Source organism: Psammomys obesus, unplaced genomic scaffold (assembly GCF_907164565.1).
Source record: "Psammomys obesus unplaced genomic scaffold, mPsaObe1.curated_primary_1811, whole genome shotgun sequence".
In the NCBI taxonomy this organism is placed as follows: domain Eukaryota; kingdom Metazoa; phylum Chordata; class Mammalia; order Rodentia; family Muridae; genus Psammomys; species Psammomys obesus.
Window position 1 is genome coordinate 926,658 of NW_026596256.1, and position 14,698 is coordinate 941,355.

General features: G+C 39.1%; 1 protein-coding gene across 1 annotated transcript in view; it reads right to left on the reverse strand.

The window, feature by feature from the left end:
* Nucleotides 1-10,425, reverse strand: part of Slc7a11 (solute carrier family 7 member 11) — a 69,370-nt gene extending 58,945 nt beyond the window's left edge. The window contains exons 1-3 of the mRNA XM_055596848.1: nucleotides 9,891-10,425; nucleotides 5,687-5,813; nucleotides 2,369-2,484 (exon numbers count right to left, since the gene is read on the reverse strand). Of these exons, the coding sequence (XP_055452823.1) occupies nucleotides 2,369-2,484; nucleotides 5,687-5,813; nucleotides 9,891-10,167 (520 nt within the window). The 5' untranslated portion in view covers nucleotides 10,168-10,425. The remainder of the gene's footprint in view (nucleotides 1-2,368; nucleotides 2,485-5,686; nucleotides 5,814-9,890) is intronic.
* Between the last annotated feature and the right edge of the window lie 4,273 nt (nucleotides 10,426-14,698).

A 14,698-nucleotide genomic window follows, 5' to 3' on the forward strand; every position in this document is an offset into this window, starting at 1 on the left:
AGAAGAAGAAGAAGAAGAAGAAGAAGAAGAAGAAGAAGAAGAAGAAGGCCCTATCAAGTCTCCAGGCTCTCTACCTCCTTCAGACTACAAATTTGTGAGCCCAAACACAGTTTAGTAAGCCTTCTTGCAATTGCGGTTTTTGGAGAGATTTAAAATTTTTCAATTTCCTAAAATAAGAATGTCTCTCCTAAAAAGCTTAACAACATTGAGGATAAAAACAGAGTCGTTCAGACCTACAAAGACAAAAATAGAGCCATGACATCATTATTCATCTAATTTCATGATCAAAGCAGGTAAAAGTTGTGGCTTTGTAAATATCTGCACATCAGGATTTGCTTTAAGAGCTCTGCTTATTATGCCTTTTAATTAATAGCATGATTGTTAGTCTATGGAGTTCTTTAAAACATTCCTTTCTTTATCCCTCTTCATTAAATAACTGTGATGTGATTGGGGCTCACTCAGGGAAAAAGAGTATGTGATGCAAAAAATGGCTCTGAGTCCAATCCTTTAATGCAACATCAAAGTTATCAAGAACTTCCCATGTGCAAGGGACTCTTCAAAACCTTAATATCTGATATAATTTTATCTTTCTATAGTCATCCAAGATTCACTGCTGTTTCATAGGCATTTTATCAATCAATAAAACAATCATAAATAAGTTTAACTGCCCAAGATCACATTACCAAGAAACCAGGACACTGTATTCCAACTGCAGGTTGTCAGTGTCCAGGGAATTATAACCACTGTGTGAGCTGATATAGCACACAAAAGCTCATGGCGCTAGATCTCACATCCTGTCTAGCAGACTGTTTCTCTCAACCAGTAATCTCCCTTCTTCCTGAGGACTAAAGCCACTGAAAACTACATGTAACAGGTCACAAACTATAAGATCTGCTAGATCAAAATAAAATCCGTAGACTTCTCCTCATAAAGTCCATCAGTAACAGATAGCTACTGAGCTCAGACAGGCAACCTAAGTGCTGTGGCAGTGGGGGGCGGGGGGGGGGCGGTGCTGGGGAGATGGCCTTGTCGAGGCCCCTGGTCTCAGGGGAATTCCAGTGACATTTGTGACAGAAGCATAAATATTCATCGCTCGCCCTGTATTTGCAATACATGGCAGTCATCATCACAATTACTCCACAAACTGCTGAATCTTCACCACCCAGGAAACACTGACATAATTATCTCAGGACAATACTGAGGTGCGGAGAAGGGAGGTCAGTTGTCCCTAGCTGTCCTAGGCCTGCAGTGTGTATGAAAAGAAGGCTAACATAAACCTACATTTTAACTCCCCGGAACTCTAAAATGTCTACTTTGAGTCATTTTCTTTGTCTTCCCAGAGATGTCACAGAACAGCTATGAGTTTAGGATTAAGCTATCTAGTCTAGACATCCATGTACGTCATACCAGAGATGTTTTCACAAAGAATCACTAGCACTTTGTCACAGACTAGGCCCTAGGCTGTCTGTGGTCAAAAGTGAACTGATCTTTGTGTTATTCCAGAAAGCCACTGTGGAGCCACTCTCTGAACAGTCTTCTTTGAGTATGCAATTCAGTTATCCCTGTGTAGCATTCTCTGGGGTCTTAAAGCTTAGTTAGCTGTGACCATGTGGACTCAGGAAACAGTGATTATCCTTTTCTATTAGTATTACCCTCTTCTATGGAATTCCAGAATGTTACAGGAAATGAGCGTCATGTCCTCCTCCGTATCATGTATGTAATCTTGGACACGTTCCCTTTTTCATTTCCTCCGTTTCTTCAACTTCTAAAAATCTATACCCATTAATAAAAACAAAATGAAAAACTTCCTAATTTGTAGCTCATAAAGAAATCTTCTAGCTGAGAATGGCTGCTGACTATCAACTCTTGAGAGGAAATTCTTATCATGGCCAGAAATAGGCAGAGAAGGTAGTAACACTGAGAGTGACTGCTAATATCACTGACCAGTGCACAAGCACAACATGCACACCCAGCAGAGAACCTTAACCCCAGGCCCCATCACGAGTAACAATTCAACTTATCGCTGGGAAAAGGTAATTTCCAATTCAAAAATAATTCCTCAAATAATTCTTCATTTTTAAGATTCTCTTCAGATAAACAATCCATTTAATATTTTACGAAGGAAGGGGGTTTTGTTTGTCTGCTTTAGGATATCAGCTCCAACATCTGTGATCCCATATACAGTTGGCACACATTGTAATAGCAGAGGCCGCTTCAAATCTTGTGTTTCTGTCTGTTCCAACACAGACTTGAAACTATAAGCACAGAGAATACAGTCTGGGGGATACCAAGCAAAAACTAAAGAAAATTTGCCTTCAATCACTTTGTTACATTGCTTTCTTTTCTGTTATAGCTATAATATACTCACTGATGCCCACAGCTGTTACAAGCTTGATTGCAAGTTCAGGAATTTCACAATGAATAAAAAAGGGCTCCAGAATGTAGCGTCCAAATGCCAAGGATATCACAGCAGTAGCTCCAGGGCTAAAAAAAAAAAAAAAATACATTTAAGTTAACTACAGGAAACAATAAAGAACATTTTCACTTAAGCTTTTTATCTTCAGGTCTCACTAGGTAACATGAGGAACAAGAAGTCCATTATGCTTAGAACTTCATAGTCCTTTAAGTTGCCATGCATTCCAAATGAAATATTGCCTATACCATAAGTAATGGCTAACTTTTAAAATATCTTTGTGAAAATTAGTACTTATAAATGGTTTAAGCCAACACGTGCCTAAATATTTAACATTGATTCTTAAATTTCTAGCAAAAAGAAAACTCAAAGCCAAGTGAAAATTTTTTATTCCTTAAGAATATTTATATAGAAAGAACCACAGGATAAGAAGACAAAATAAGCCTGAGAAGATAGCAACCCAGACAATAAGTCATCCCATTTTAGTTCTTCAACTGAAAAAAGGGAATATTCCATTTCATCTTAAATATGAGTGCATATTCTTGCCACACACAGGGAAACTCACAGAATTGCTTAACACCTCAAGCAAGAGTCCCTTTCAGCTTCTCTTCCTTCTCGTGGTTACCTCACACCCAGTCCTGATCCCTGGACTATTACCTGTCTCCAACCTTGATCTCCTACCTCCAGTCAAAACCACAAACATTGTTAACTTTCTTCTCTGCCTAGAGACACCTCCCTCCTTTCTCCAAGGGGATGTTCTTGCTGTTCTCTGTCATTTATAAAAGTCTTTGATTTGTGTAGTTAAATCTGATATTGTTTCAGCATCCTTATAGCATGTTCTGGCTATGGTCAGGTCTTACATATATACTCAGATCCAAGCTTCCCAGGACCAAGATCTGAACCACTTCTGCCCAAAGCCTCTTCAAATAGCTACTTTTGGTACTTTGTATTTAGGTTCAGTCTTGGTCAACAGAAGTGACTCCAATGTTCTTGATGTGCACCAAATCTGTCCCCTTGACACTGTTCATCACAGTAGTATTTTTATTCTACTTTAGGGTGATTCCCACGTTGAAATCCCATTCTTCTGCTTGACTTTGAGTTCTATGAAAACAAGACTGTGTCTGTCCCAACCAGAATATTATCTCAGTGCAGTGGCTAGCACAGCATCTGTTACAGTAGAAATTTAATAACTATTAAACATGGTGTGAGCAAGTGAACTCAACTTTAAAGTCCCCATCACCTTCTATTGGGTGACTATGCTTGCATTAGTTTTGCAGATTATTTCTGCCAATACCGAATTAATTTAGAAGTATAACTTCAATGGGGAGTATTTAGCCATCACAGATATTACTGTTTAGATGTCAGGAGTATTAATAATAGAGAAAAATTTATGTGTCCTTCATGTAATTTGCTATTTTGTTTGTTTAAAAGACTATCCCAGAAGTATAAGTCCAGGGTGACAAAAGTAAGTACAGACGTATTAAAATGCTTCTAGAACGTATTTAGGTAACTTGGCTGCATACATGCACACGCACATGCACACAGAGACACACACAGACTATAGAACAGGTTTTTGTTTTTGTTTTTCAAAATTAAGGCAATATCTGATTATCAGCTGTCTAGGAGCAGGAATTATGGCTCATTTCAATTTAGATCTCTTTATCTTGATATGTGTCATTCAGCAGCAATTTGTAGAAAAAAATAATCAATGAATGGGTACCGTATCTGTCCATTACAAATGGAAAGATCACACTCGTAGCAACACTGAGCAATTAATTAGATAAAGTTACACAACAAATGCATGGATGAAGATGGCGTCAAGTTCAAGGTCTTCAGGACTGGAAGCTAGGCATCCTGACTGGCCAGCCTTCTACAGAAGTGTCCTTATTTCAATGCTGGGTATGTTACATTCAAAATAATATAATCTTGGGCTTTCCGACACTTGTTAAGAAAGAACTGATATGCAGGATACACTGTGCACTGATGTAAATAGCATGAAAGTTCTAAGAGCTATAAGTCCCGCTGGCACAGACTTAAATGCTTATAATTGTAATAGAAAAAGTGCAAATAAAGTATTAAATAAAATGCAAGGTGATGAGTGTGATGTCAAATGGGATGTAGGGGATACTTTTGTTTTTCAGATGAGTTAAGACATTAAAAGATGAAATATAGCACAAACTAGGGAAATTAACTAGAAATTAACTGTATGTAAAAAATAAAATAAGATAAAGGAAAAAAAGTAAAGGACTCTATATGATTAAGATGACAGAGAGAAATGCAAAATAACATCCCAGATAGGGAAATCTTAAGGAAAAAAAAAAATTCCTCTTTTTATCATCATTTAACACTAGCAATTTCTAAGCAGCAAAAGAACCGCTGTTACCAATGACGCATTCACTACTCTGAAGCTCTCTATTTACACTGTAAAAATCATTCCTGCTAATAGACACTTAGAATGCTGCCTTTGTCACCTCTGTTAATGGCAGCATGAAAACCCAGCCGAGATTTCAGCACTGTGTGATTGTGTGAGTCTCATGTGTCTCGTGTTTACGGGAGAGCAGGGTTTCCCAGTGATTTCTAATGAACCCTGTGAGCAGAAAGTGCAAGTCACATCCCATGAAGCAAAACCACCTGTGACACAGGCTACACACGTGACATCACAGACTCCCTACAACGTGGAAGGAGATTTGCTATTCAGAGTGACTTGGCGCGATTCAGTGCCAAGAGGACCAGGAAGGGGGACAGTCTCACAGCAGCACAATCGAAAGATTTTTGTAACTGTAGATCTCTGATTTGTTTAGTGGGAGGAAATGAATCATTCGTGGTGTGTAAAGTTGATTTTTTTTTTTACCTTTTGTAAAGCAAAGACTTGATAATATACTAAGTTGTTTGGCATAGACATTTCTTAGTCATAAAAGTGAAGTTGAATGACCTGATGACATAATCAACAATAAGAAAAAAAACAAAAAACAAAAAAAACCAAAAACAAAACCTCTAATTCCTAGCATGTTAAATCATGTCTGGCTAGTCAAAGCTGCAGTTTATCAAAGTGTATTTTGAAGTCTCACCTCCACTCAAATAAATACCTTTCCTAGAGAACCATGCATCTATAAAAGTTGGAGCTTAAAGAAAACATTTTTATTCCCCGGGGTCTTTATTTTTTCAACAAAGTCACACGACACACATTTGTAATTAGTTAAAAGTTGTCAAGATGATCCAAAAAGTGATGAAATGAATCGGTTTACTTTTCCTCAATTGTTTCCATGTCCTTACCGTATTATGAGCAGTTCCACCCAGACTCGGACAAAAGCTGGTAAAGGACCAAAGACCTCCAGAATGTACGTGTAATGGCCACCAGATCTCTTTATGCTCGTGCCCAGCTCGGCATAGGACAAGGCTCCTGTGAAAGGTTGTAATAAAAAGGTACAAATTTGACACGCAATCAAGCAGTCCTGTGACGGAATCCATAGGTGGTGTTTACGTGGCATGCTATGTGACTAGCTCTTTCGGTCAGAATGACCTTCTTCATTAGAACAGTCATCACCTCATAACTGAGACCCACAAGTTCCTCTTTTAACTTCCTTACACTTGAGACCTGCCTCATGCTCATAGAAAAGAAAAGCCAAGGACTAGAAGCATGGCTCAGCAGTTAAGAACACTGGCTGCTCTTCCAGAAGACCCAAACTCAGTTCTCCACATCCACATGGTTGACCTACAACCATCTGTGCTCCAGTTCCAGGTGATCTGACGCTCTCCTCCAGCCTCCTTGGGCACTAGGCATCTACATGGTACATAAGCATTGACACAGGCAAAACACCCATACACGTAAAGGCCAAATAAAATGAAATGAAAAAAAAAATGTAAGGAAAGAAATTTTGTTTGAAAAGGTACCTACAAACATGATTCAGAATTTGTGGTTAGATGCCAGAGGGAAGAGGGAAAAGCGAAGGCAGATGTCAACAATTTTGCCTTATTGTTTGAATAATAATAACACTTCATGCTAAGACAGGTTATTATTCACTCAAACTGATCTCTCTATGGTATTTTAATAAATAATGTTTCTCTGGTAAGTCAAAATAGAGTTATCTGCTCTTTGGGAAAGAAAGGACTATATGTGTGTGAGACTTCAATTAATTGATAGAATAAGTTTTGTCAGCAAAATGAATCTTGGCTTGGTTGGTCTGTTCCTAGAAATGGTTATTCTGGGTGTTTTGGAAATGTACACCCAGGCAGTTAAAAGAACAACTGTTTTACAAAGAGATTTCATAATAGACAGTCATGTATTCAACATAAAATCAATTATAAGCTAAGATGTGAGTGTTAGAAATAATACTCATATATGATTAGGAGTTACTTAAACTCCTAAGCCCTAAGCTTCATATACCCTTTGAAGTTAAAAAAAAAAAGTGAACTTTCATCTCATGAAAGAATTGTATGTGTAAAGGTGGCCAAGTATACCACAGATAGGACTGACTCTGACACAGCAAACATTCCACAGGACATTACTTCACCTATCATCTGGATCAGAGCTAATTAGGATGGACATAAAAAATAAATGTCAATTTAATTCAAAAAAAACTCTGTCTATATTGCTTAGTGTTCAAAGAAAGGTAGCAGGGTTCTGCCCAATCACCTAAAGAGGCTCCAACTGTGGAAAGTAATTAGTGAGTAGTAGTGTCTCTTATAGAATGTTCAAAATAAATATAATTTGGAAACTTAGTGAAATCTGAGTATCACTATTTCAGAGTCACCTGGAGAATTTTTTATAGAGTGAAAAGATCAGAAAAGACTCCAAGACCACACCCTAGTCTCCTCCTCTGAGTAGGGAGGAGACGACATCCAATTGAACAATCCAGGCACCTTTACTGCTTTTCAGTGGTTCAGATCCTAAAGCAACGAAGTTACAGGGAGCTATTTTAGTTACTTCGTTAACTTAGAACTAAAGACAATCTAGCAGACTTCTCTTGAAAACAGTCCCCATGTTGGTAGGTTGTCCAGAGAAACAACCACTATACCTTGTTATTGGAAAGAGTCTTAAGCACTTCAGACTTTACTGTTAGGGAATCAATACCCAGACCTCTGTACGCTTTGTCCCAGGTTTAAATTGTGTTCTGGGAGAATGGAATTTTCATTTAAAGGTCTCAAGCTCCATAATGATGTGCCCAGATGAAAAGAAGTTCAAAGCAGGCTATAAAACTCCATGTGTTGACCTCAGCGCTCAAAACATTGTAAACCAAATACAGATGCTGCTCCCTTTACAAAGGGGTAATTTTGCTCCCCCCCACCAAAAAAAAAAACAACCATAGTACATTCAAAGCACTAGTCAGTGGGAACTGTACCCTAGGTATCATCCTACACATTCTCTTGATCTAGATAAAACCACCCTTCAACAGATCATGCTGTGTTAAAATTCCTCAAGAAATTTATTGAATGACCAGTTATTATCACCTACCACTGAAAGGTAAAAAAATAAAAAATAAATAAAAAATCAGACACTGAACCATCTTAAGTTGGGGACCATCAAGGACCACACTCATGACTTGAGAATGTCTAGAACCATGAGTTCTAGAGCTTTAAGTAAAGAAAGATTATCTACTTATATCTTGCTTTCCTTCCTATATGTGAAGACTTTATGTCAAAAAAAGCTCCCAGTACTTTAAGTTGAAATAACATGAAAGCACATCTCTGAAGTTAAGTGGTCAAATGTCTACTCCAGGCCACATTACACTCCCCTAGCTCTGTAGTCTCCTGAGCTTCCACCAAAGATGGCAGACTTATGTAGAAGCACATTTCCACCATACAAGTCAATGTGTATTTAACTAGCTCAACATTCAAAATAATTTGTTTTACAGCATCTGAATAAGTATTGATTGTGTGTGAAAATCACATCATACTGTGGGAGCTGCCTGTATGCAAGAATGCAAAGTCCAAGAAATTGGTTGTACTTTTTCTGATTAGATATTGATTTATTCTAAATATGTCAAGTACTGTAAGAACACTTGAAGCCTGAGGGTACACAGTCATTTTAAGAACAACAACTGAGTTTCTCCTTGCTTATCTGAACCTGCATTTGCCAGAGCCACTTTAATATTAATAATGATAAGGATTCTGTCGGAGTTTCTGACAGCTGGATTACTCCAAAGAGTGAAAAGAACTGGACAGCGACAGCACACAACTGTCATAAAACATTTCATGAAGTACAGCCTATTCACATAAATGATGTTACCAAGTTTTCCAGATTCTTAAAGTAATTTCTAAAAGATATGGACATCTTTCTATAGTAAGAGTGCTTTCAACATTATTTGAAATGCCTCCTTTCTAAAAACAGATGAGTTCTATAAGCAGGTAGCTTTCCCCAAACAGTGATTTAAAGTATCATGAAACGTGAGCAGAAAGAATGGATTGAGCAAAGAGTTAGCACTTGGTCCCAGAATAAAGTGGTACCAGGTTAACAAAGTAACTTTAAAGTGTAGGCTACTTTGGAACCAAAGTATTACCCTGTAGTAAAATTCAAATGAAAAAAAAAAAAAAATTGACCATTCACCAAGTTTTGTCACCTTTACAATGAACTTAGGAAGTTTTATGTTGATTTGCCTTTCCTCTGCAATGTTAACCCTCAAACCAAACAGAGAAACATAAATTTTGAAGAGGAAAAAAAAATTAATCACCAAAGTAATACCAGTCCTGGTCAGATGAACTTCAGAGAATATGCAGAGAAATTATCTGTTCCCCCAGAGACCAAGTTACAAACAGATGAAAACATACCCAGGCAAGGAGAGAACACTGACAACCAAGTGAAGCTTGGAAACTCATAGTGAGAAATTATAAAAAGTTTTCTTAAAAGTATGAAGGGGAAAATATAAGAGGAAAAGGTCCAAGCCATCACCACTGTATACCTTTTAACAGAGACAGACATCAAACACTCATCTTCCCAGGGATTTTAAAGCATACTATTCAAGAACAAGCCCATGAATTAAAAATGTTAAAAAGACAAAGAGTGCCACCCATTTGTTTCGCTAATAAAAACGTCGGTGAAACTGCTGGGAACATCCAGTTCTGCCTGTAAACAGGCCATGCCGGCTGCACCTCACAGGTGTTCAGCCAGCCAGCCAGCCAGCTGCCAGAACCGGGCTCTAAGCACGTCTCACGAGCCCAAGCCCTCCGCCTGGAAGGCTTGCTTGGTTTTCTGGGTCATCAACGTTAGTTTTTGTTCTCATCACACCAGAGAAAAGTCACAGGAGAGTCTGTCTCAGGCACGAAAGAGAAGGAGAGTATAGCCTGCAGGAAGGAATCCCAGAGGATTCAGTCTTATGCCAACAGTGGACAGTGAGGGTGTTTGGGTAGTGCACATACCTGAACAACAACAAAAATTCAAAACATTTCCTGTAGTATCTGCCACTCATTTACTCCTCGGAAATAAGCCTTTGCCTTCCCAGAGAGCCACACAGACACACCCCCGGAGAAGAAGCGCACTCACCAAAAAGTGACAGTACTCCACAGGCAGACCAGAAAACCAGTGACATGCCCACGCTGCCTGTGTTCTGGAGTATGCCCTTGGGGGAGATGAAGATGCCCGATCCGATGACGGTGCCGATGATGATGGAGACCCCCCTCAGCAAAGTGATCTTCTTTTTCAGAACCACCTTCTCCTGCCCTGGTGGCTCTTGGTCTCCCACGGGGGGCAGCCTCCCGCTCACATTGCCCTGCAGGTAGCCTCCTTTGGAGATGGTGGCCACAACTGGCTTTCTGACCATGGCACTGTCCCACCAGAGGAGGAGGGTGGAAAAAAAAAAAACAGGGGGGAAGATAAACAAACTTTCAACTTGTTTCTCAAGATTGTGACTGGTGACTGTTCCTCTTTGCTTTCACTGACTGGCTCGGCAGTGTTGTGTCCACAGGTGGAGACTCGGAGGTGTATGTCACCGTTCCTGGCTATCTAATTACTCCTCTTAACTCCTCGGGAGCACCTGTGAGGCTCAGGCTCCGGAGCAGTCAATTTGCTGCCGCCGCCGCTGCCCTATCATTACACACCAGCTCAGCTTCCTCGTGGGCTCTTATTTATGCTACCGCCTGTCACACCAACTTACTGGGCTGCGTGATGATGCAAATTCTCCAGGTTTGCATCAGCCACATGAGAAAGCTCCAGCTTGAAAAAGTGCCAACATTACTCAGCTTTTTTTTTTTTTTTTTAACAGTAGCTGTGTGTTGCTCAACTGACCCAAAGCATTTCCCAGAACAAAGCATCCTCTTAAAGAGGGGCTTAGCCAATCCAGAATAAGTAAACTGGGAATAGACGTTGTCGTTGTCGGGTTGACTTTAAGCAGCTCCCGCTCGCTCTCAGAGAGAAAAGAAAGCGGAAAACGAAACAGGAAACAATTACTTCATTTTAAGGAGTTGCTTCTTAACTTTAACGTGTGCATAAAAATGTTGTATGCACAACTGTTTTGACAATAGAGAGTGCCTTAGGGCTGCACTGTTTGCAACAGCAAAGTTTATACTTCATAATTTGTATTCTACTTACTTCTCGGGTGTTTCCTAGCAACACTGTCAAATCTAATATTTACAAAGCCAGGAAGTTTCTGCACACTAGAGCCGTGACTACACAGGGCTCCACATGAACAGACACAATTATTTCTTAAGGCCTATAATACACTGGCGTTTAAGATCGCCCTCTGAGTTTGAGAAGTTGAAAGATCATAGCGACTGCAGAAAACAGTAGTTTTCTGATTCTTGTCAGCACAGTGTGATTTCCTGGACTAAGCAGGGGATTTGCTCTTCATTTGCATGTTGTTCCATCAAATTAGAAACTCTCTACTTTGAATCTTGGGCAATACTTACAGTTGCATGAAGGCAAAGGCATGCATAGGGCAAAAGCCTGATGAGGGAGTCACAATATAATAGTTGCAGAAAGTAAAGAGATTATAGGACATATTTTGGGATCAATAGCTATTATGAGTATAATTTAACATGGATTAAAATCAACAGGTACTAAGTTTTAGTTAGCTCAAAGCTAGAAGTTCTCAGTGACTATAACAGACATGTACAGGTCCATTTCATAAAGCTAAAAGGGTGTTTGTATGTTTTTTTTAACATAAGGAAATAATAAAATTTTGAGGAGATGGAATGCTTTAATTTACAATATACACATGTACTGAAACCTAACACCCTTATTAATACACATGGTTTTTGTTTTTGTCAATTAAAAAGAAATTTAAACAAATAAAAGTACATTAAAATTGCAAACTGGGGTTAAAATATTTGCATTGAAAACAATTTCTAAAAAATTAAACATGTAAACTTGAAACTTTTTGCTTCTAACCAAGTGTCTTATAAAAACAAATATCAAAAGGAAAGGAATCTCAACTATCAGCCTTGGCTCTGGGCCTCTGTGGTTTGAATTTAATGAGAAGAATCAGATGTCATCATTATCCTAAAGCTATGTTCAGACCCCATGATTAAATATGCTTTTCAATCTCTGAATAAAAACAACAAACAGAACATCTCTGTGGAAGCAAGGTTGGCTGAAGGGGATGTGAGGGGAAAGGAGTGAGGGGAGGAAGTGAGGGGAAATGAGAGGAGGAAGGGAGGGTAGAAGGGAGGGGAGTGGGGTGAGGAACAAGGTATGTGGGGAGGCAGGTAGGGGTGGAGGAATGATGGAAGCAGGAAATAACATTGGAAAGGAATCATGGAAAAAGTCACACCCTTTCTATTAGGTCCTTACCTGAGAAAATGTCCATGACATGATTGCCTTATCACATAACTGACTGAGGCCTCATAATTTCCCTTTTACACAATCTACCCTCATTCTGTATAATTTACTTTGGATCTACCAATCATCATTTTTATAAAGCCAAAAGTAATACTTTTCCTCAACTGTTATGTAACCCAAAAAAATAAGAAGTGGGGAATGTTTCTCACTCAATCTTGTCTGGCTTCCTCAAAAGGAAAAGAGGGGACCCACCCTGTTCCATTTCTCCTGTTCTTGCTCAAATGTCCACTCACATAATTTTCCTGATTAATGAGCATAAGTGTCACTCTCCCCTCTCTTTTCCATTTCTCCTGTTCTCGCCCGAACTTTCCCTCTCATAATCTTCACGATTAATGAGCATAAGAGGGGAGGGGAAGTTTTTGTTTCCTCAAAGGGGAATGTTAATTCCAAAGACTTAGGAGTTTAAAGTAAAGCACTAAAACCCCAGGCAATGGTTTCTTGTCCCTCCATGCACCACCCTTTGATGACTAGATTATAAATGGTTGTACTAGAAAGACTAGGGTGCTATTAAGACAGGATGTTGGAAATATTTTAAAGGAGGAAAAATGTTCTTCCAATTTTAAATAGCATTCTCCTCCTTGGGAATTTTAATAGGCATTTACAAAGAAAGATCTGAAATTGTACTAATAGTTAAGAAGGCAGAACTATCCTGTATGGGTCTAAGACTCAAACTTTCTTCAAACCTGCACACAGCTAATAAAAACTAACTACAAAAAATAAAATACAGGTTTCAAAGAAAATGTTGAATTACCTTGACTCTTAATGCTTACTCTGCTCAAGGAATAGCCCCCCGTTCCCTGAAAGAATTTCACATGTGACACGCGGCGGTGCTAAAGCTGCCAGCCCTGTGTGTGTAAATATGGCTGTAATGCTTAGGTGCGGCCAAACACTGATTATTTTTCCAGATGCAGTGCATCAGAATCTGACCTGAGCTGAGATATTCCTAAGTAGAACTAGAGTTACCCTTTCTTATTTGTTGGCCGCTGTAGTCACAAGGGTCGTCCAACAACTGGCAGTCATGTCCCTGGCTGGGTTGAAGGGGTCCCCACGGAGATACTTACAGGCCCAGTATCACAGCAGTATGTCTTCCTTGCCAAGAAGGTGAGATTAGTGGGGAACCCTGAAGACCTTCCATTGATCGTGTCAGCTGCTGGGGTTCCCTAGGAATGCTGACTGGTACCCCACACAAACATCAGTCACACACGGGTGGTGGGGCTGAACGTGCAGGCTCCTCGTTAGGGCTTCTAGGAGCAGGGTGCACCATGTGATAGCCATTAGCCACATGTGGTCACCAGTTCTGGAGATGTGTTTAAAATTTAAAGTTCTACAAAATGACTTCCATAAGAAAGAGCTTACACGCTTGGTGAAAATTTAGAGAGTCTTCAATATGAAATAGAGGAGGCATATATTTTAGTTGTGATGTTTGAAACAAGACCATTCGTGGTAGTTCAAAGAACAAAAACCATGTGTGGTGGGCAGAGAAATATGCTCAACTAATTTTTGTGCATCTCACTTTAGCGCAGAAGCAAATGACTTTTTCCCTGTAACTAGCCAAGTAATTAGTATTTTAGGCTTTATGTCCATTCTTGGTCTCTGTACAGTGTTCTTCACTTACATATATAAGTGTGTATACACATGTGTTACAGCCTTTTAAGAAGATAAAGCTCATTCTTAGCTTCTGTATAGTTTGTCAGCATCTTGACAGCAGTCAGGATGAAACAGTACAAAACCATTGCAATGGCTTGTAGTAGGGATTTTTACAAATAAAGTTTTATTAAAACACACCCAAAGCTGCTCATTAATTTATTTCTCAAGCTGCTTTCACATCACAATAGCACAGCTTGCAAAAAAGATGTGTGGACCCCAGAGTGGAAATGTTTATTTGCCTGTAGCTCAAGAACACTCATAGGATCTGACCAACACTTACATTTACTGTTCTCTTCTTCTAATATGTGTCCTTCTGTGTTCATTGCCCACCAGTCCTCAAAGGGAGGTGTGCTCCTGACTTGATGTATTAAAAACATCATCTCCTCTGCCTGAAATTCTGTCACTTAACGTACTTATTTTACTAATTTACACACTTAACAGTTATAATAAATTAATATTTACCAATTTTCTCTAATCCACATTAGGTTGGGTGTTCCCTGATAAGGAACTAAGTTCAGAGTTCTGCATCCTGAAATGCTCAGTCTGCTATGGAGGAGACGTCACTGAGTACACTTCATAATCATTAATCACAGTACTATAAGCAACACTGGGATATGTCTATAATGAGAAAGGAAAAGGAGAGGCTCTGGGGCAGGGCAGGGAAGTGAAAGAGCTAAGTCATGATTGGTCATGCTAAAAGGTTAATGTATAACATGCAGAAATGAAAACAACTATAGCAGAATATTAGTTAGAGATTTGGAGATGAGCAACAGGAGGAAGAAAAAACACACTATGTACAAAAAAAAAAAAAAGTTGTCTCCAAGGAACAAGAAGGAACACTTCTGAGGAATGATAAAAAGCAAGGACAT